The sequence below is a fragment of the Pseudophryne corroboree genome, chromosome 3 (assembly GCF_028390025.1).
Source record: "Pseudophryne corroboree isolate aPseCor3 chromosome 3, aPseCor3.hap2, whole genome shotgun sequence".
Classification (NCBI taxonomy): Eukaryota; Metazoa; Chordata; class Amphibia; order Anura; family Myobatrachidae; genus Pseudophryne; species Pseudophryne corroboree.
In genome coordinates, this window is record NC_086446.1 from 316,544,423 (window position 1) to 316,567,200 (window position 22,778).

The window sequence follows — 22,778 nt, forward strand, 5'->3', positions numbered from 1 at the left end:
TTTGTCTATTTATCATGAGGCATCATGCCCGAGAGGTGAAGTGAGCCACTTCCCATGCTAAGAGTCCCGGGTTCGATTCTCAAAGTGCGAGTGTATGTTTGTTTTTTCCTGGGATAGGGATAATGCACATTACGATACACCAGACTCAATCGCATAGCAAGTTGACAAAGTGGCTGCCGCCCGTGACCCTGCGCCTCTCGGAAGCCCTCAGCTATGGAGCCAGTGATGGCATCAAATTTGCAAGAGTCAGGGCAATGCTGAAGGAGCGTCTGAATCCCCTAGCTAAAATACACAGTGTCAATAGGTCCTGTAGACATATCAATAAATATAAATAGTGTATCCTGACACAACTAACTGTTCGAGCAACACAGCACTGTACTGTAGTTAATCTACGTTAGAGATTCTGTGTTGTACTGTTTGAGAAGGGATCACTGCTACCATTTACACAAGAGATTGTGTCTATACAGTACTGTGTTGTACATTTATGGTAACCTGACCTCCCTCCCTGTCTATGAAATGAGCAGGCTCCCAGGGGTGATGGGGGGAGGTGGTGGCTAAATACCGTGTTCTGCAATATGAGCGTCCAAGTCCTGTAACGGCATGCACAAACACCAATGGGGAGGTATCACTGCTTATAGTACATTTACACATGAGCTTATCTATCATGAGGCATCGTGCCTGAATGGTGAAGTGTGCCGCTTCCCATGCTAATAGTCCCGAGTTCGATTCCCGCAGTGCAAGTGCATGTTTGTTTTATCCTGACACTTTATTCATTTTCTGTTATGTAATCCCTCAACTATGGAGCCAGCGATGGCATCAGTTTTGCAAGAGTCAGGACAATGCTGAAGTAGCGTCTCAATACCCTAGTTATATTACACAGGAACAATAGGGATAGTGCACATTACGATACACCAGACTCAATCGCATAGCAAGTTGACAAAGTAGCATCCGTTCATGACCCTGTAACTCTCGGAAACCCTCAGCTATGAAGCCAGCGACGGCATCAAATTTGCAAGAGTCAGGGCAATGCTGGAGGAGCGTCTGAATCCCCTAGCTAAAATACACAGCGGTAATAGGTCCTGTAGACATATAAATAAATATAAATAGTGTATCCTGACGTAACTAACTGTTCAAGTAACACAGCACTGTACTGTAGTTAATCGACGTTAGAGATTCTGTGTTGTACTGTATGAGAAGGTATCACTGCTACCATTTACACAAGAGATCGTGTCTATACAGTACTGTTGTCAGTTTATTGTAACCTGACTTCCCTCCCTGTGAAATTGGGAGGCTCCCAGGGGAAGGTGGGAGGTAGTTGCTAAATTAAATACTGTGTGCAAAGACAATACAGTACCTGCAGTGTCCTTGAACCACCTCCCCCTTCCCCCTCCCCTGGGAGCCTGCTCATTTCACAGACACGGAGTGCTATTTTAATCAAATCATGTTAGAGCCACAGCTATAGACAGGGCCGGTGCAAGGTTTCTTGGCACCCTAGGCAAAATGTCTGCCTACTGCCCCCCAACGTCATCAGTTACTCACTTTCCCAGTCACTAAGGTGAAAGTTCATAGGTGGCATCTTATACATTTCCCAGCCGTCTGACTGCATTATCTCTCAAAGATATCATTAATTATTTCATAGCTACACTCAGTGGCACCACCTTCCCAGATCCTGGCACCCTACCCAGCTGCCTATCTCTTTCTATTTCATTCATCTCTCATACGTACATACATACATATCCATACACTGCCTCTCTCATATATACATTCATACTCTCTCATTCCTTCACAACTCTCTACTTTTTCTCTGTCTTTCTCATTGTTGCTCTCTTTTACATATATATTATCTCCCTTTATTTCTGCCACACACACATCTCTCTTTCTATTTTATTCTGTCTCTTATACATATATATATACATACATACATACATATTCACTGACTCTCTCATACATACACTGCCTCTCTCATTCATACATACATACATACATACATACATACACTGCCTCTCTCATACATACATACATACATACATACATACATACATACACTGCCTCTCTCATACATACACTGCCTCTCTCATACATACATACATACATACATACATACATACACACACTGCCTCTCTCATATATACATACATACATACATACATACATACATACACTGCCTCTCACATACATACATACATACATACATACATACACTGCCTCTCTCATACATACACTGCCTCCCTCATACATACATACATACATACATACATACATACACTGCCTCTCTCATACATACATACACTGCCTCTCTCATAAATACACTGCCTCCCTCATACATACACTGCCTCTCTCATACATACATACATACATACACTGCCTCTCTCATACATACACTGCCTCTCTCATACACACATACATACACTGCCTCCCTCATACATTCAATACATACACTGCCTCTCTCATACATACATACATACATACATACATACATACATACACTGCCTCTCTCATATATACATTCATACATACATACATACATTGCCTCTCTCATACATATACTGCCTCCCTCATACATATATACATACACTGCCTCTCTCATACATACATACATACATACATACATACATACATACATACATACACTGCCTCTCTAATACATACACTGCCTCTCATACATACATACATACATACATACATACATACACTGCCTCCATACATACACACAGGGTTGATATCGGGTGACCGGTGGTTGGGAGACCACCGGTCACCATACTGAAGCAGGGATCCCGTCTGTCAGATGACCGCCAGGGGGAGGAGGGGGGGGACATCCATACACTGCCTCCATACATATATAAACATACACTGTCTCTATACATCCATACACAGCCTCCATATATACATATATACATCTAAACACTGCCTCCATACATACACACACATATATACATCCAAACACTGCCTCCATACATACACACATATATACATCCATACACTGCCTCCATACACATATACAGTACATCCATACACTGCCTCCTTACATATATACAATACGTCCATACACTGCCTCCATACATATATACAGTACATCCATACACTGCCTCCATACATATATACAGTTCATCCACACATACATACATACATACACTGCCTCCATACATACACACATATATACATCCATACACTGCCTCCATACATACACACACACACATATATACATCCATACACTGCCTCCATACATATATACAATACATCCATACACTGCCTCCATACACATATACATTCATACACACACACATATATACAGCCATACACTACCTTCATACATACATATATACATATATATACACACATATATACAATACAGCGATACACTGCCTACATACATACATACATACATACATACATACATAAATACATTCATACACACACTGCACCGTACGTACGTACGTATATACATCCATACACTGCCTCCATACATACATCCATACACTGCCTCCATACATACATCCATACACTGCCTCCATACATACATCCATACACTGCCTCCATATGTACATACATATATACATACACTGCCTCCATATGTACATACATATATACATACATACATAGCCTCCATACATACACACATATATACACTGTCTCCATACATCTATATACACATAGGCCCTCATTCCGAGTTGTTCGCTCTGTATTTTTCATCGCATCGCAGTGAAAATCCGCTTAGTACGCATGCGCAATGTTCGCACTGCGACTGCGCCAAGTAACTTTGCTATGTAGAAAGTAATTTTACTCACGGCTTTTTCATCGCTCCGGCGATCGTAATGTGATTGACAGGAAATGGGTGTTACTGGGCGGAAACACGGCGTTTCAGGGGCGTGTGGCTGAAAACGCTACCGTTTCCGGAAAAAATGCAGGAGTGGCCGGAGAAACGGTGGGAGTGCCTGGGCGAACGCTGGGTGTGTTTGTGACGTCAAACAGGAACGACAAGCACTGAACTGATCGCACAGGCAGAGTAAGTCTGGAGCTACTCTGAAACTGCTAAGTAGTTAGTAATCGCAATATTGCGAATACATCGGTCGCAATTTTAAGAAGCTAAGATTCACTCCCAGTAGGCGGCGGCTTAGCGTGTGTAACTCTGCTAAATTCGCCTTGCGACCGATCAACTCGGAATGAGGGCCATAATGTCTTCATACATACTGTGCATAAATCCAACCCCCCTCCCCCCTTCAGTGCACATTTTTGCAACTACCACTTCCCCGGGGTGTGACTCCAGGCAGCCACTACTCCGGGTGCCCCACCATCGCACCAAGGGGGCGACATTTTACCACTGGCCAGGAAGCTGTACCGTTCCCCGCTGCTGCCACCATCTTCCGGCTCACTGCTGCTGTTGCTGCTGGCGGCTCCATAGTGCACAGCAGCAGGTGAGGGGCGGGCGGCCGGCTGCTGCTGGCGGGGAGGCACTGTTCCTGGTGCTGCCGCCGGCTCCGAGTGCACAGTGCGCTGCAGATAGCGCGAGGTGGACGGCTGCTTCTGTCGGGGGGCGGGCGCCTGCTGCCTGCCTGATGCCGCACTTGTCCTCAATCCCCTCCGGAACCCACAGAACTATATTTAAAAAAAAAAAACGGTGCCGTGGGTTGCGGGGGAAAGTGGAGGCCGCTCACTCCTAGTTGTGCTGCTAAGTGCCGCCCTCCAGCGGCCGGCGCTCTAGGCAACTGCCTAAAGCTGCCTAGTGGTAGCGCCGACCCTGGCTATAGAACATGTTACAAACTACTGTATGGTCCACTGACGTTAGGGATACACTGTACTGTATTGTAGAGTATCAGCGTCCAAATCCCATAGCCGTTATGGTATAATCAAAACAAACGGGAAGTTTGAATATGATTATGCGCACAGGAAAACAACAGTTTCCATAACTACTGTAACTGTCTGCCGTTGCACACAATACTATACAGTATAAACCAGTTCAGTTCTACTGACATCCTGCATCACGGCCGCAAGATGAAGAACGTGGTACGTACGTCTGGGACGCACGTCTCTGACTTCGTCTGTTGAGGGGATAATGGCAGCACGCTGTGACAGGCCCTTCAGCAGCGGAGAACTGCGAATCTTCATTCACTGGCGGGACCAAGCTCTCGCCAGCAACGAGGATCAGCTGAGAGCTTACCGGTGGGCCAGTAGGGCCATATTTGCTGCCTTTCACCGCCGCAGGATGGTTAAAGGCAGCAATGGCTACGGGATTTGGATGCTCACATATCCCTAACATCAATAGACCATACCTGTAACACGTTCGTTTGCATCTGTATACACTACTATTTCTCTTACGTCCTAGAGGATGCTGGGGACTCCGTAAGGACCATGGGGTATAGACGGGCTCCGCAGGAGACATGGGCACCTAAAAATAACTTTTCCTATGGGTGTTTACTGGCTCCTCCCTCTATGCCCTCCTCCAGACCTCAGTTAGATTCTGTGCCCAGTGGAGAAAGGGTACACTGCAGAGAGCTCTCCTGAGTTTTTGTAGAAAAATAATTTTGTTAGTTTTTTTATTTTCAGGGAGTCCTGTTGGCAACAGGCTCCCTGCATCGTGGGACTGAGGGGAGAGAAGCAGACCTACTTAACTGATAGGCTCTGCTTCTTAGGCTACTGGACACCATTAGCTCCAGAGGGAGTCGGAACACAGGTCTCACCCTGGGGTTCGTCCCGGAGCCGCGCCGCCGTCCTCCTCACAGTTGCCGGAAGATAGAAGTCGGGTGAGTATGAGAAGATAGAAGACATCTCAGGCGGCAGAAGACTTCAGATCTTCGTGAGGTACCGCTGCGCGCCATTGCTCCCAGACAACACACAGAGGCAGCACTGATGGGTGCCGGGCGCAGGGGGGGCACCCTGGGCAGCAATATTCCTAAATTTTGGGCACAATAGAGTATAAATCACAGATCCCCCGCCATTTTATTACAATTGCACTGGGACCGAAGCCCGCCGTTGGGGGGGGGGGGGGGGGGGGGGGCCGGAGCTTGATCCTCAGCACTAACCAGCGCCATCTTCTCCACAGAAGCTGCATGAGAACGCTGGCTCCCCGGTCTCTCCCCTGCTGAACACTTCACAGGCTGGAAAAAAAAGGAGGGGGGCACATTGGTAACGCAGTGAGTGGGAATTTGGATAGTATATATAAAAAAGCGCTATCTGGTCATTTTTTTCCAGTGTTATTTAGGCGCTGGGTGTGTGCTGGCATACTCTCTCTCTCTGTCTCTCCTAAGGGCCTGGTTGGGGTCTTGTCCCCTTATAGGTTTATCCCTGTGTGTGTGGGGTGTCGGTACGTGCGTGTCGACATGTCTGAGGCGGAAGGCTTCTCCAAGGAGGAGGTGGAGCAAATGAGTGGTGTGTCCCCGTCGGTTGTGCCGACTCAGGATTGGATGGACATGTGGCATATGTTGAATGCAAGTGTGGCATCTTTACATAAGAGGCTTGATAAGGCTGAATCAGGGGAGGCATCAGGGGGTCCAATCCTCGGATTGGACCGACTCACAGGGCCCGTCGGGGTCTCAAAAACGTCCCTTAGCACAAATTGTGGACACTACTACCGACACGGACTCTGATTCCAGTGTCGACTATGATGAAGTAAAATTGCACCCTAAGGTGACAAAAAGCATTCAGTGTATGATTGTGGCAATAAGGGATGTGTTGCATATTGCTGATGAACCCTCTGTTCCTGACACGAGGGTACACATGTTTAAGGGAAAGAAACAGATTATACATTTTCCCACATCTCATGAACTAAATAAGTTCTTTGAAAAGGCTTGGGAGACTCCGGAAAAGAGACCGCAGATCCCCAAAAGAATTTATATGGCAGACCCCTTCCCTAAACAGTACAGGGTGCGTTGGGAATCACCTTCCACTGTGGACAAGGCCTTAACACGCCTGTCCAAGAAAGTGGTGCTACCGTCTCCAGACACAGCGGCCCTCAAGGATCCTGCGGATCGCAGGCAGGAGACTACTTTAAAGTCTATTTATTCGCATACTGGAGCTGTGCTAAGACCGACAATTGCGTCGGCATGGGTATGTAGCGCAATTTCAGCATGGACAGATGATCTGACGGCTGAATTTGATACCATGGATAGAGATACTGTATTGTTAATTCTAGCCCATATTAAAGATGCAGTCTTATTTATGAGAGATGCTCAAAGAGATATTGGATTGCTGGTTTCCAGAGCCAATGCCATGTCTATCTCAGCGAGACGATCCTTATGGACTCGCCAATGGACGGGTGATGCGGATTCAAAAAAGCACATGGAAGTCCTACCCTATAAGGGAGACGTATTGTTTGGGGATGGGCTGACGGACCTGGTTTCCACAGCTACCGCAGGTAAATCAAATTTTTTACCATTTATTCCCCAACAGCAAAAGAAAATACCACCGTATCAGATGCAGTCTTTTCGGTCGCAAAGGTCCAGAAGAGGTCGGGGGTCCTCCTTCCTTGCCAAAGGTAAGGCAAGAGGGAAAAGAGCACCCGCTTCGGCCGGTGCCCAGGAACAAAAGTCCTCCCCGGCTACTACAAAACCCTCAGCATGACGCTGGGGCTCCCCTGTGGGAGTTTGCACCGGTGGGGGCACGTCTTCGACTTTTCAGCCAGGCCTGGGTCAGCTCAGACCTGAATCCTTGGGTGTTGGAAATAGTTTCCCAGGGTTACAAACTGGAATTCGAAGAGGTGCCCCCGCGCCGATTTTTCAAGTCGGCATTACCAGCTTCTACACCAGAACGGAATGTAGTGTTAGCTGCAATTCAAACGCTGTGTCTACAGTAAGTAATTATCAGGGTTCCCTTGAACCAGCAGGGAAGAGGCTACTACTCAACCCTCTTTGTGGTCCCGAAACCGGACGGTTCGGTAAGACCTATTTTGAATCTAAAATCCCTAAACCTGTACATGAAAAGATTCAAATTCAAGATGGAATCGCTCAGGGCGATTATAGCCAGTATGGAGGAGGGGGAGTTTATGGTGTCACTGGACATAAAGGATGCGTACCTTCATGTCCCCATATATCCCTCCCATCAGGAGTACCTGAGATTCGCTGTACAGGATTGTCATTACCAATTTCAGACGTTGCCGTTTGGGCTTTCCACGGCCCCAAGGATTTTCACCAAGATAATGGCGGAAATGATGGTGGTCCTGCGCAAGCATGGAGTCACAATTATCCCATACTTGGACGATCTCCTGATAAAGGCGAGATCAAGAGAGAAATTGCTGAGCAGTGTAACGCTCTCTCTGAGAGTTCTCCAGCAACACGGTTGGATTCTGAATCTACCGAAGTCACAGTTGATTCCGACAACTCGACTAATGTTCCTAGGTATGATACTGGATACGGAACAAATGAAGGTTTTTCTCCCGTTGGAAAAAGCCCAGGACATCCAGAACATGGTCAGAGACTTGCTAAAACTGAAAAAAGTGTCAGTTCATCAATGCACTCGAGTTCTGGGAAAAATGGTGGCGGCCTACGAGGCCATCCCCTTCGGCAGGTTCCATGCGAGGACGTTTCAATGGGACCTTCTGGACAAATGGTCCGGGTCGCAGCTGCACTTACATCGGAAAATAACTCTGTCCCCAGGGGCCAGGGTGTCTCTCCTATGGTGGCTGCAAAGTGCTCACCTGCTGGAGGGTCGCAGGTTCGGAATTCAGGACTGGATCCTGGTAACCACGGATGCGAGCCTCCGAGGATGGGGAGCAGTCACCCAAGGAAGAAATTTTCAGGGACTGTGGTCAGACCAGGAGTCCTGTCTACACATCAATGTGTTGGAACTCAGGGTCATATACAACGGCCTTCGACAAGCGGAGAGTCTTCTTCGAAACCTACCAGTTCTGATTCAATCAGACAATGTCACAGCAGTGGCTCATGTGAACCGCCAAGGCGGGACAAGAAGCAGAGTCGCGATGGCGGAAGCCACAAGGATTCTTCGCTGGGCGGAAAATCACGAATGCGCTCTGTCGGCTGTCTTCATTCCGGGAGTGGACAACTGGGAAGCAGACTTCCTCAGCAGACACGATCTCCATCCAGGAGAGTGGGGACTTCATCAAGAAGTCTTTGCAGACATAACACGTCTTTGGGGAATTCCTCAAATAGACATGATGGCGTCACGCCTCAACAAAAAGCTTTGGAGGTATTGTGCCAGGTCTCGGGACCCTCAGGCAGTAGCAGTAGACGCCCTGGTAATGCCATGGGTGTTCCACTCGGTCTACGTGTTTCCTCCTCTTCCTCTCATCACAAAAGTGTTGAGGATCATAAGGCGAAGAAGAGTACAGACGATACTCGTTGTTCCAGACTGGCCTCGAAGGGCCTGGTACTCAGATCTTCAAGAGATGCTCACAGGAGATCCCTGGACTCTCCCTCTGAGGGAGGACCTGTTGCAACAGGGGCCCTGTATATTCCAAGACTTACCGCGGTTACATTTGACGGTATGGCGGTTGAACGCCGAATCCTAGCGGAAAAGGGGATTCCGGAGGAGGTCATCCCTACTTTAATAAAGGCTAGGAAGGAGGTGACGGTGAAACATTATCACCGTATCTGGCGGAAGTATGTGTCTTGGTGTGAAACCAAGAACGCGCCTATGGAAGATTTTCATTTGGGGCGTTTTCTCCACTTCCTGCAGACAGGAGTGGATATGGGCCTGAAATTAGGTTCTGTTAAGGTACAGATTTCGGCCCTTTCGATTTTCTTTCAGAAGGAATTGGCTTCTCTTCCAGAAGTCCAGACGTTTGTAAAGGGAGTGCTGCACATCCAGCCTCCTTATGTGCCTCCAGTGGCACCGTGGGACCTGAACGTGGTGTTGCAGTTCCTAAAATCACACTGGTTTGAACCACTTAACAAGGTTGAGTTGAAATTTCTTACCTGGAAGGTGGTCATGTTGTTCGCCTTGGCATCGGCAAGGCGAGTGTCAGAATTGGGGGCCTTGTCACACAAGAGCCCCTACTTGATTTTTCATGTGGATAGAGCGGAATTGAGGACACGCCCTCAATTTTTGCCTAAGGTGGTTTCTGCATTCCATCTGAACCAACCTATCGTGGTGCCTGTGGCTACGAGTGACTTGGAGGATTCAAGGTCCCTGGATGTAGTCAGGGCTTTGAAGATTTATGTAGCCAGAATGGCTAGAATTAGGAAAACAGAAGCACTGTTTGTCCTGTATGCTGCTAATAAGATTGGCGCACCTGCTTCGAAGCAGACTATTGCTCGCTGGATCTGTAATACGATTCAGCAGGCTCATTCTACGGCTGGATTGCCGGTTCCAAATTCGGTTAAGGCCCATTCCACTAGGAAGGTGGGCTCTTCTTGGGCGGCTGCCCGAGGCGTCTCGGCATTACAGCTTTGCCGTGCGGCGACTTGGTCGGGGTCAAACACCTTTGCTAAATTCTACAAGTTTGATACCCTGGCTGACGAGGACCTAGCTTTTGCTCAGTCGGTGCTGCAGAGTCATTCGCACTCTCCCGCCCGATTGGGAGCTTTGGTATAAACCCCATGGTCCTTACGGAGTCCCCAGCATCCTCTAGGACGTAAGAGAAAATAAGATTTTAAACCTACCGGTAAATCTATTTCTCCTAGTCTGTAGAGGATGCTGGGCGCCCGTCCCAGTGCGGAAACTCTGCAAGACTTGTATATAGTTGTTGCTTACATAAGGGTTATGTTACAGTTGGAGTTGGTCTTGGACCGTCACTGTTGTTGTTCATACGGTTAACTGGTTATGTATGTTCCAGGTTACATGGTATGATTGGTGTGGGCTGGTATGAATCTTGCCCTTGGATTTTAAATCCTGCCTTGTATTGTCCATCTCCTCTGGGCACAGTTCTCTAACTGAGGTCTGGAGGAGGGGCATAGAGGGAGGAGCCAGTGCACACCCATAGGAAAAGTTATTTTTAGGTGCCCATGTCTCCTGCGGAGCCCGTCTATACCCCATGGTCCTTACGGAGTCCCCAGCATCCTCTTCGGACTAGGAGAAATAGATTTACCGGTAGGTTTAAAATCTTATTTTTTCAGGACTTGGACGCTTACATAATCCTAACGTCAATGGACTATATTGTGGCTTTTATCACGTTCGTTTGCGTCTGTATATACTGTACTACTGTATTTGCGTCTGTACACTGTAATATACTGTATGACTTACTGTAGCATATTGTAGAGTAATGAGACGCACTAGTAAAGTAGTTCTTACGCTGTAGTTCAGTATTGTATTTTATACAACACACACGCATGCGCAATGGTGATTTTAAAAAGCTACATCTGGTGGATGATCACAGGTATTACACTTAAAGGTAACAGCAAACGGTTTGTGCGCCTCCCTACAACTAGGCAAGCCTCCTTGATTCAGTTTATTTCTATTGTTTCACATTAATTTACACTTGTACTATTGTAACTATTACTTGTATTCATTAATTGATGACTTTTTTTTATTTTTGAAAACCATGAAATTATTTAGCACAAATAATTTGTAGCTACATTATTTATAATATAACTAAGACTCCAATGTGCAGCATTTTAGGGGCAAAATGGAAATATGTAAATTAGGGGGGACCTAAAGTGAACGTAAATTTAATTCTGAAATAACTCTTTACTTTTGCTAACATGCATTTCTAAGATGACACACAAGTGTTGAAAAACAATACTCATTTGAAGTGAGATCAAATAACCTATGCTTAGATGGTCACCTTCATTATAATGTATCTCAAAGCTGGGCTGTTACATACTATAGTCAGAGGCAGATTGGAAATTTAAAGTGGCCATAAAAATATATAAAAATGGGCTCATATAGGTGGGTCCAAAATCAATTGTAAGTCATCAAAAGAATGGGAGGAGATAAAAATGCATATACCTTAGCAGAGTTAAAGAAAAAATAAATTACATCGTCTCTGCTAAAATGTACCTAAAAGTTAAAACACTTAGGGGGTCATTCTGACCCGATCGCACGCTGCAGTTTTTTGCAGCATAGTGATCGGGTCAGAACTGCGCATGCGCCGGCGCAGCAGTGCGCCTGCGCATGGCCGCCCGTCACTGTGCTACGATCGCCTCTGCCTGATTGACAGGCAGAGGCGGTCGATGGATGGGAGGGGGCGAAACGGCGGCGTTTGGGCGCCGTTTCGTGGGCGCGATCTGGCGAATGCAGGCGAGGCCGGACCGTGCGGGGAGTGGCGTCACACGCAGCCACTATGGGCCGGGGAGCGATTAGTAGCTCCCGGCCAGCACGCTAAAGCTGCGCTGGTCGGGAGCTACTCTTGAAGTGCAAAGGCATCTGCGGAGGGGGGGGGGCACTGACATGCAGGGCGGACTAGCCCGGTGCTGGGCATCCCTCCACATGTCTGAGTTCATGACCATAGTTGTGCTAAATTTAGCACAGCTACGATCAACTAGGAATGACCCCCATAATGATTACTATTACAAAGAGCATCTTATGGACTGCCGTTCAATAAAGTCTCATAGTGACAGTCTTATAGTAGAGAGCACTCTATTAACTTCCATACAACACAGAGAGTATCTTAGTGACTTCCATACAATGCAGGGAGCATCAGAGTAACATTTATAAATTACAGATAGAATCCTAGCGGCCACCATACAATGCAGAGAGCCACAAGTAGCCAATATATAAAACCACATCCTAGTGACCATTACAATGCAGCCATCATCTTAGTGACAGTATCTGATCTTCCTACACCTCACCCCTTGTCCCTTATATTAATTTGCCACTCAATCATAATTGCCTTCCTGTATGTATTGATAAAACACACACTCGCAGAACCCTTCATACAGTGGTTCACAGGCAGCACTACACTTGTGGTTTGGGCCAGTACAATTGGATATGGAGTTTCAAAGTAACTCCAGCCTTGTCTGTCATCCTCTCTGCCTTTAGTGTTTTCACACGCCCTAAATGAGGGCTTCTCTATTGTTACCATGCAAACTGCAGTGCTCACTCAACAAAGCCTGGGCTGGCTCAGGGGCTCTGGATGCCATAGATGGAATCCCTTCTATTCAGATATAGCACAGATGCCCCCTTTTTAATTTGTGTGGATGGGGCAGCATCTTATTCCCTCTTGTCAGCTAGGCACTGCACAATAATATTTATTGTTTCTAATTAAGAGCAGGCAAATAATACACAGACAGACGCATATTATACATGGCTGCGTCACATTATGGCCACCTCCTACATTTGACGTTGGCAGGGTGTAGCCCATGAAGTACGCAACGTGTCGTACGCTGTATTGGTGGGTATATAAAGTGTGTGGCAGACCATCTGCACACATATCACTCGTTGCTGTCATGGGTAAAAGGGATGATTATCGGCTTGCGGGCCAAAGGTGGCAGTATTTCTGAAACCGCAGTTTGTTTATTTATTGCGTGTAACGTGACTGGACAAATGGCACCATTGCGAATAACCAACATGGAAACTGCGGAGCACAACATGCCATTGATGTGAGAGGGGAATGTCGGCTACAAAGGTGCGTGAGGGCTGACCGACACGCTACGTTGGAGCAGCTCACCATCAAAATGAACCTGTAGGCTACCAGATGTGTGTCTAGAACGACAGTTCAGCTAACCCTGCTGTGGTCAAGTCACACACGGGGTTACTGTGGCTGTTATCTGGTGGTCATGATGTGACTCAACTGTGTATATGAACTATTAAGCAGCCATTATAAAAATAGATAGGCTGTGGGGCGGGTGGTCTTCAGTATACCGCCAGCCGGGATCTCGGCGACCAGCTTACTGGCGCCGGCATGCCAACACATATTCTCCCTCTTGGGGTGCAACAACCCCCATGGAGGGAGAATAAATAGCGTGGCGAGCTCAGCTAGCCCGCAAGGGGCTCATTAGCGCTCGCCCAGCTGTCGGTGTGCCGGTGGTCGGGATCCCGACACCGGTATGCTGGCCCCCGAGATCCCGGCCGCTGGACACTCATACTACACCCCTGTGGGGCACATTGTGTTTTTAACACCACTAATTCCTTTTATTTTTTTTACATTTTTATTTGACATTTTGTAGTTTTATTTTATCCATATAGTTCATTGGTCTGTGTCCAATGTGGATGTTTTATATTGATATAATAAAGGTTAATTTTATTCCAAAGTGCGCTAATTAAAGACATCTTTCCTTCCTTTTTTCTTTCTTTTTTGTTCTGAGATTTTTACCTCTGAAATAAAAACCTACTATGGAAATTTCCAGGTGTAAATCACTATACGTCTGTGTGTTGACAGTCACTTGGGATATGTACAGCAACACAGTCAGTTCTTATTGTCTATTAATAGCTATAGGCTGATTAGAGGTAGATTTTCCATTAGAAAATTTAGATCTCACAGAACTCACTCTCTATTGCTTAGAATGATATGATCAAACCTACAGTACATGCTGGTTTAGGAGCTTCATAGAACGAATTGTGTTATAAATTAAGTTAAAATGATAAGTGTAGGCCAGGATTATTACCATGACCCTGTCAGTGAGTGCACATGCCAGCAGCCTAGGAGGGTTGGGAGTGTGTAGACAGTGCTGGACTGGCCTACAGGGGTACTGGGGAAACCCCCAGTGGGCCCCATTGCTTGAGGTCCCACCCCCTCCTCTAAGGACCAGGTTCTAGACTGTGTGCTTGAATTAAACATTATACATTTGTTACATTATACTGCACAGGACTACAGTGTATTTTCTACAGTGAATTTATTTTATTCATCTGGTACATTATTATGCATGGACTATATTATTCAAGGGGCCCAGACCATGCATGCTGTATTGGTAAACCAAGCCTCTGTGGTGGTTGGACACACCTCCTCTGGAGGTTGGCCACACCTCTAAACATGGGCCCCTACCACTGCATCCCCCGATAGGCCCTTCATGCTCCAGTCCAACAGTGTGTGTAGACCAATAGGAAACTAGTAACACAGCCATGTTCTTCCTCCAATAAACCAGAGTTGATGAGACCAGAGCCTTTCTATACTTCTCTACTCCCAGCTGATAACAGAGAAACATTACAATCAGCTCATACCTGTTGTAGCACAATGTTAATAAGGAATTACTTGCACTGCATTATATGTAGCATAGGCTTAAACATGAAAAAAAAGAAGACAGCTATTATAAATATTACATGTTATCATATTAACATATTATGTTACATGTATAAATCATGTTACATGTATAAACTAAGTGAATTTATAAAAACATACCTGCACTTGTACAACAGCAATGATCTGCAGCTACAATAGAAGATCTATATGAATACACAATATACTGCATTTGCATTGACCAAAGAGAAATCTCATACACAATGTTTTAGTCTACTGTGGTTACCTACAACATTTTATAAAAATTGTTTCATTTCTACTTATATAAAAATATATATCTTTATTTTGAGCATTAAAAAAAAAAAAACCTTTGCTGATGGTGCAGCAGATAAACCATGACATACTGTGACAGAATTAAAATACATCTATTAGATCCATTAAAATTGCATACACATTTCGGGAACAGTTCAAATGAAACAGAAGTAAATCCTCCTGCAACTCATTCTCTCCATGGGTAGGTCATAACCTCCCTGTGTGTACTTCAGGAGAATAAGAAAATGAAAAGTAGCAGTATTGTTATTAGAAAATTAGGTTTGAGATATAATCATTAATAAAACAATAATGAGGAATTCTAAACAAAGAGAACATCTACACTTTGAAAAGCAATGTTTGTTTAAGCATAGGTCATAACTTCAGGGGAACACTAAAATAGTTTCTCAGATTTGTGCTGGATCTCTGTATCTCTTGATTAAACTCTGCATTGAAAGCGGGATGTGGTTATGTGACTGGCAGTTGGGAGACCGCTGGTCACTATACCGACGTCGGGATCCAGAACAGTTAACAGCCTGCCAGTCGGCATTGCCCACCAGCAAGGACTATTCCCTCTCGTGGGTGTCCACGAAACCCATAGAGTGGTAAGAGAACCTGTGGTGAGCGCAGAGAGTCACGAGGCCACTGCGTGGCGAGCGAGCTCTCAAGGGGCTATGCTGCCCTTGTCCCTCCAACGTCGGCCACCTAACTACCGGGATCCCGGCGTCGGTATGGTGATCGGCAGTCAGCCTGATAATGTCAATTATTATCTTTAAACATGAAGCTATATACCAATACCGTGAAGCCGTAATGGCCGCTAGACCACGTGCACGTGCTACGCACTTGGCGTACGCACGCTGCGCTGTGTGTACGGATTACACACAGTGGGCGCACACACAGTGGTTAACCTTTTAAACCTTGCTAATGAAACACAGTGAGGATATACTTATACTCTAAACCTTAATAACTAAGTACCGAAAAGATGTAACCATTAGAACCTTCTAAGCAATGTGTATGGTGTTAAAACAATTGAGTCACTAAGAAAAGCCCTTTACAGTAACTAGTGAAAACACAAGACCTGGTTTGGATTTAAAAACCACTCCGGCTCTAACACCTTCGTGGATGATTCTTTAGAGTAAAAAGGGAAAAACAGTACAGCTTATACACTACAAAACTAACATCAAAATCTAAACAGAATAACAAGGAATAATATGAACAATAGCATACAATGACAAACACAAGCAAACAGAATGAGAATAAATGGCAAACACTAAGGATAATAAAATGGCTACAGAGAAATATACATACGTGGGGATGATTCGCAAGCGCGTCCTGGATTCCAGCCCTCAGCATTCAAAGAGAAAGCCTTTTGGAGAGAGTCTTGTGTGTCAAAGCCTGCTGCAAGCTATATTTATTCACTAGCTCAAGACATAATACAATAGACACTATGTGCTCTTCTTCCATTGGTTAGGGGGTGGGACATGTCCTGCACCAGGGATCATTGGTTAGCTCAAGAAGTGGGCGATGGCTAGGACTTGTTAGTATTCTAAATTCATCTCTGTCTGGTTATGTTGTGGAAAGCTATTGTTTCGGATCTTCCAAACAAACTCTGTTCCTAGATAATGTTCACCCTTGTTTATGTCTCTTTCAGTTGAGACAATGGCAACTCAGCACTCATTATTCTGGGGAGAAACCTGGCCATATTCATAAACAAAGGTGTATGCCCTCTTCATAGAATCTCAAAGCTTAGTGTAAATAAGGCCATTGTATCTCAGTCTGTGGGAAATTTATGTGTGAATTCCATTCTCATCCTCTCCCCATTCGTAATATATTTTAAATACAATTTTATATCTATTTTCTACTTCTGCGCATAACTATGCGCAGGAACATGCGAATCTTTCCTAACTATCATAGGAATATTACCCTTAAAATACCCTACAGCTGGATACTAGACACCACCGTTCAACCTTTGTCTGACCCTTCCTATCATGCAAAGAGGAATCTCTCTGTCCAGGAACAGTTTAAACTAAACATACTTGCTGACGTTGTCTAGGGGAATATTAACTATAATATACGCTATTTGGGTTAAATATGTTACGATCGAGTCGCACGCTAGACGCTTACAAACTCAGCCGTAAATACACATCTCCATGCGCACGAGACGTTGGAGCGTCCCTTACGCAACCTGCGGGGATGTGTACGCACGGGGGGGGGGGTGCACGAGCAGCGGGCATGTGCATTGGGGTTAGTGCAAGGCATGTGAATCATGATATTTTTCGACTTTGACAGTCCACCCTTTGGCAGTCACCAATAACTGCCACTTATCTAAACAATTAAGCAGAAAAATATATAATACCATGAACTATCTATTTATGATTGGGAGTAGGGAGGAGAGGAGAAGGTGGGAAATATATGACCTAGTGAGATAGTAAAAGCATGTATGTATGAAATTCATGTCTGAGGGGTCATGTATCATCGTGCCGTACATGTTCTAAAATAAGCTTCGAGGTTTTGCGAAGTATACATTGAATCCTTCTTATCCCGTATTAAGGGTCTGTAAGTGGGATAACAAACTCTACTGAGCTCTTTTCGGCTTTTTAGTTCCAACAAATGGGGTGCACATTAGTTGATGATACATGAAGGGGTGAAAATATGTGAGTGCTAATATATGTGCCTATATTACCTGTCGACTATGTGCTATATATAAATGCATTCATATGATATTGTATGTGATTGTCCTTGGATGTCTTGTTGAAGTCTTGTTGATGTCTTGTACGGGTTGCTGTATCTTTGCTGTAAATGGCAAGCAAAGTTTTTCAACTGTCCATAAAGTTAAAGTCTCTAAAAGTTCATCAAATGTCTGTATAAAAGTTCATCAGTGGTTTGTATAAAGGGTCATCAAAATCTTCTTCCGAGTCGGTGTCTTTTTACCTTGGAGAAAAACAAAGGAGAAACAGGTGAAAGAAACGGACCGTGGAATCACATTTTATCACAGCATTGTCTCGATTGATGGGTCATAAATTAAACCAGTTGTTGTTAGAATGCCCTCGCTCCTCAAACTCATCAATTTGGTACTACACTTGCAATTCATTGAAATCCGAACACATCTAAATATCAATCCAATCATTATGACAACTCCTAGGATACATAAGAGGAATTTCCCTACAGTAACGATAACATTTTGGGCCCATTCTCCTAAACCTGAGAACCAATTGCGTGGGTCCAACCATGATACCCAGCCGGTCAGTTCATTACTCATAGAAGTAAGGGTAAGGTTGTGCCTCCTTCGGAACTCCCACTTCAATTGCAAGATATCGTCCATCTTTTGATCTATGACCTCGGTTGGGTCATCAGTGCTGTTTGTGATATACGTACAGCACTTTACACCATACTGAGTTGCTACGGTGACACAATACCCGCCTGTCACTGCTGTGATGTAATTTAGAACCATCCTGTGCTGGATCAGTTCCGTTTTGTAAGCTTGCAATTCTCTCCCAGTATACCTAAAGGTGTCATCATACATCTCGGTGATATTGTCTATCAGGTTCGCTAGCGCAGTTATATACCTAAAATTTATAACTCCTCTGGCGGTACGGGTGATATCTAGCGCGAGTAGGAGTTGAATCCCGGTGGATTTGTGGATCAAATCAGAGGCTGCATGCTCTGTCCTATCTATAAGGTGTCTTTTTACAATGTGTTCGTAATAGGTGTGAGTGTAAGGAGCTTGAGCATTGCGGTGAACGTCTTTCATCTTTTCATGGGTAATGGTCATTACTTCTGGCAACACTCTTCCAATGTAACACAATCCCTCTGAGTTTGGGGCAAGCCACTTATACGCCTTCCTCCCACATATGAAATATGCATCATCGGGGAGGACATATGGGACAGAAAATGACATCACCATATTACAAACCTTCCAGGTGAAAAATCCTATCCCTAACTCTCTCATCTGTTCAGTACACGTATCAGGCTGTATGATATGCGCAATATAGGTCCTACTTCCTAGAGTGTACCTATATTGAAAATATCTCCCACTGTTGGCTATTTGGCGTATAAGCTCTGAGTCTACGGGCATTCTATCGGCTCTGTGTGAGAATTCATGGTTTGGTTGTTCCATGTCACTTCCCAATTTCCCGGCTTTCGGGGATTGGAAATGTTAAAACATACTAAGGCCTAGAAATATTACATTTCTTGTCCACCGGTCTCCCACCCCTTAATTCAAGTACCTCATCTATCGTTAAAGAGTATGGCACTAGTCCTGATTTTCTATGACCTTGAGGTACTTGTGAGCACACCCAGCATTCCGTTTGGTTTAAAACCTTACCCACTAATGAGTGATAGTCACTCAATGGATGACGGTCCATGTTGATATTAATGCTGGACTGACATCTCTGGATGCACCCGTCCTCAACTATATTTTCACAATTCCTACAGATACAATTCTCTTCAGCTAACAATCCTTCACAATGTCTCTTAGTGTCATGGCTACCAGATCGTTTTCTGATACTCGCCTTTGCTCGGTGATTGTGTTGCTCTCGGAATTCTACGAATCCATCCTGGTCATCAGAACCCACTCCAGATCCTTTCTCTACCTCTCTGGTACTCTCACCGAAACAGACTGCTTTGGTCAACAACAGGGTCAACAGGAAAACACGGAATGCAGTCTCTTGGGGCAAGTCCATCTTGCAGGGGAGAAAGAAAGAGTTGTAATGGGGGAAAGAAAATAATTAGGAGGGAGAGAAAACTTGGCGCGACAACCGCCTCTGATCCTGTAGTTCTCTGTGCTCAGGTGCCGTGACAACAGTCCTGCCTCTCAATCTTCCCGGAACAGACACTCCAGTGATATGGTTTCCTCCACACTCTGCTCTTTGTCACGGGCTTTCTCTGGGTCAGCGACCTTCTTACAGTGGGACGAGTGGACCCAAGTCTCCCTCTCGGCAATCTTCACTGCTGTTGTGCTGGTCAGTAAGACTTGGTACGGTCCTTTCCACCGGTCAATCAGGCAACCTGAGCGCAGAAAATTGCGAATCATTACATAATCCCCAGGTTCAATGTCATGACAATTGCTGTCTGGCAGATCAGGAATCACTAGCTTTAGATTGCTGTTTTGATTCCTCAACTGCTTGCTCATCTTAACCAAATACTTTACAGTTACTTCATTGTTACATTTCAAATCATCCTGGGGGTCAATCATTACATGGGGTTGTCGACCAAAAAGAATCTCAAAGGGTGACAAGTTAAGAGGGGACCTGGGAGTGGTTCTGATGCTGTACAGTACAAGTGGCAAAGCTTCTGGCCACAACAATCCAGTTTCAGCCATCACTTTGCTCAACTTGTTCTTAATAGTGCTGTTTACTCTTTCCACTTTCGCACTCGCCTGTGGGCGGTACGGAGTATGCAGCTTACTATTAATTCCCATTAATTTGCACATTACCTGAAAGACTTTACCTGTAAAATGGGTACCCCTATCACTTTCAATTATCCTAGGGATACCATACCTGCACACAAATTCCTGCACAATTTTCTTTGCAGTAAACACAGCAGTATTTGTGGCAGCGGGGAACTCTTCAACCCAATTTGAAAACACATCAATACAAACCAATACATACTTTAAATTTCTACAAGGTGGCAATTGTATGAAATCAATTTGTATTACCTGAAAAGGGCCGTCCGTTGGCGGGATATGGGTTGGTTCAGTTGGTATCGCCTTTCCAATATTCTTCCTCAAACAGGTGAGGCATGTCATTGCTCTCTTGCCCATATGAGAAGAAAATCCTGGCGTGCACCAGTAGGCTCTTACCAACTTGCACATACCTTCTTTGCCTAGATGAGTCAGACCATGTGCCGCCTCAGCTAAACTTGGAAGGTATGCTCTGGGTGCCACTGGCTTACCCTGTCCATCTGTCCAGAGTCCTGAGGACTCCTGGCCATATCCTTTTGACCTCCAGACTGCCTTTTCCTGTGGGGAACACAAATTTTGCATTTCACTCAATTTCTGTGTGTTGACGGTATTGAATACCATCAGTTGTGTGATGTCTGTCTGTATGGCGGTACTGGCTGCTGATTTAGCAGCTTCGTCTCCTCGGCTGTTAACAAGTGACACTGGGTCTTGGCTGTATGTGTGGGCTTTACACTTGATAACAGCCACTCTGTCAGGTTCCTGTATCGCTGCTAGAAGTCTTTTGATGTGGGTTGCATGCGCCACGGGTGTGCCAGCTGCCGTCATGAAATTTCTGAGGCGCCATAGGGCCCCGAAATCATGTACTACTCCATAGGCATACCTAGAATCTGTGTAAATATTGGCTGACTTACCCTTAGCCAATTCGCACGCTCTGGTTAGGGCGACCAGCTCAGCAACTTGTGCTGAGTGTGGTGGGCCCAGGGGTTCCGCTTCTATGGTACCTTTGTCATCTACGACTGCGTATCCAGTACACAAGTCTCCCGAGTCTGTCTGTCTGTGGCAACTACCGTCAGTGTAAAAAGTAAAATCTACACCTTCCAGTGGGTTGTCACTGATGTCAGGCCTTGCAGTGAAATTTTGGGTCAAATATTCCATACAATCATGTGTGTCAGTGTCTGTACTAAATCCTCCTTCACCATAACTCTCATCCCCCACCCTTTGTGCCTGTCCAGGCACACCTGGGAGATACGTTGCAGGATTTAGTGCGCTGCATCTCTTTATGGTGATGTTTACAGGGGCTATTAGTGCTAATTCCCACCTTGTAAACCGTGCAGATGAGACGTGTCTGGTTTGGGCAGAATTCAGTAAGGCTGACACTGCATGAGGTGTATGAATGGTCAGGTTGTGTCCCAACACTACATCTTCGCGTTTACTCACTAGCAATGCTATCGCTGCAACACTTCGCAAGCATGTGGGGAGAGATCGTGCTACGGTGTCTAGCTGAGCGCTGTAGTAGGCTACCGGCCTGCTGGCATCACCATGTTTCTGGGTTAAAACACCTGCCGCACACCCAGCACTTTCCGTTCTGTACAGTTCAAAGGGTTTCCCATAATCCGGCATACCTAATGCTGGTGCCTGCGATAGGCACTGTTTGAGTCTCTCAAATGCCAGTTCGGACTCATCTGTGTGCGAAATCCGATCTGGTTTGTTTGATGAGACCATCTCTTGTAAAGGTAAGGCTAGTATGGAAAACCCTGGGATCCAGTTGCGGCAGTACCCACACATTCCTAGGAAAGTGCGGATCTGTTGCTGGGTTTGTGGCAGAGTCATGTCGCGAATCGCCTGTATTCTATCAGCGGTGAGGTATCTCAGTCCTTGTGTCAAACAATGTCCCAAATATTTTACCTTGGTCTGGCATAACTGTAACTTATCCTTTGAAACCTTGTGTCCCATATTAGAAAGATGAAACAGAAGCTGTTTCGTGTCTCTCAAGGATGCTTCGAGTGAATCAGAACACAGCAGTAAGTCATCTACATCCTGTATTAATACTGATCCGCTCTCAGGTTG

At 45.4% G+C, this 22,778-nt stretch overlaps 1 protein-coding gene across 2 annotated transcripts in view; it reads right to left on the minus strand.

The window, feature by feature from the left end:
* CD79B (CD79b molecule) overlaps positions 1-22,778 on the minus strand; it is a 168,536-nt gene that overhangs the window by 118,043 nt on the left and 27,715 nt on the right. The window contains exon 3 of one of the 2 annotated variants that reach the window (XM_063959463.1): positions 15,164-15,193. The exons of the other annotated variant lie outside the window; for it this stretch is intronic. Coding sequence (XP_063815533.1) covers positions 15,164-15,193 — 30 coding nt within the window. The remainder of the gene's footprint in view (positions 1-15,163; positions 15,194-22,778) is intronic. 2 annotated transcript variants of the gene reach the window in all.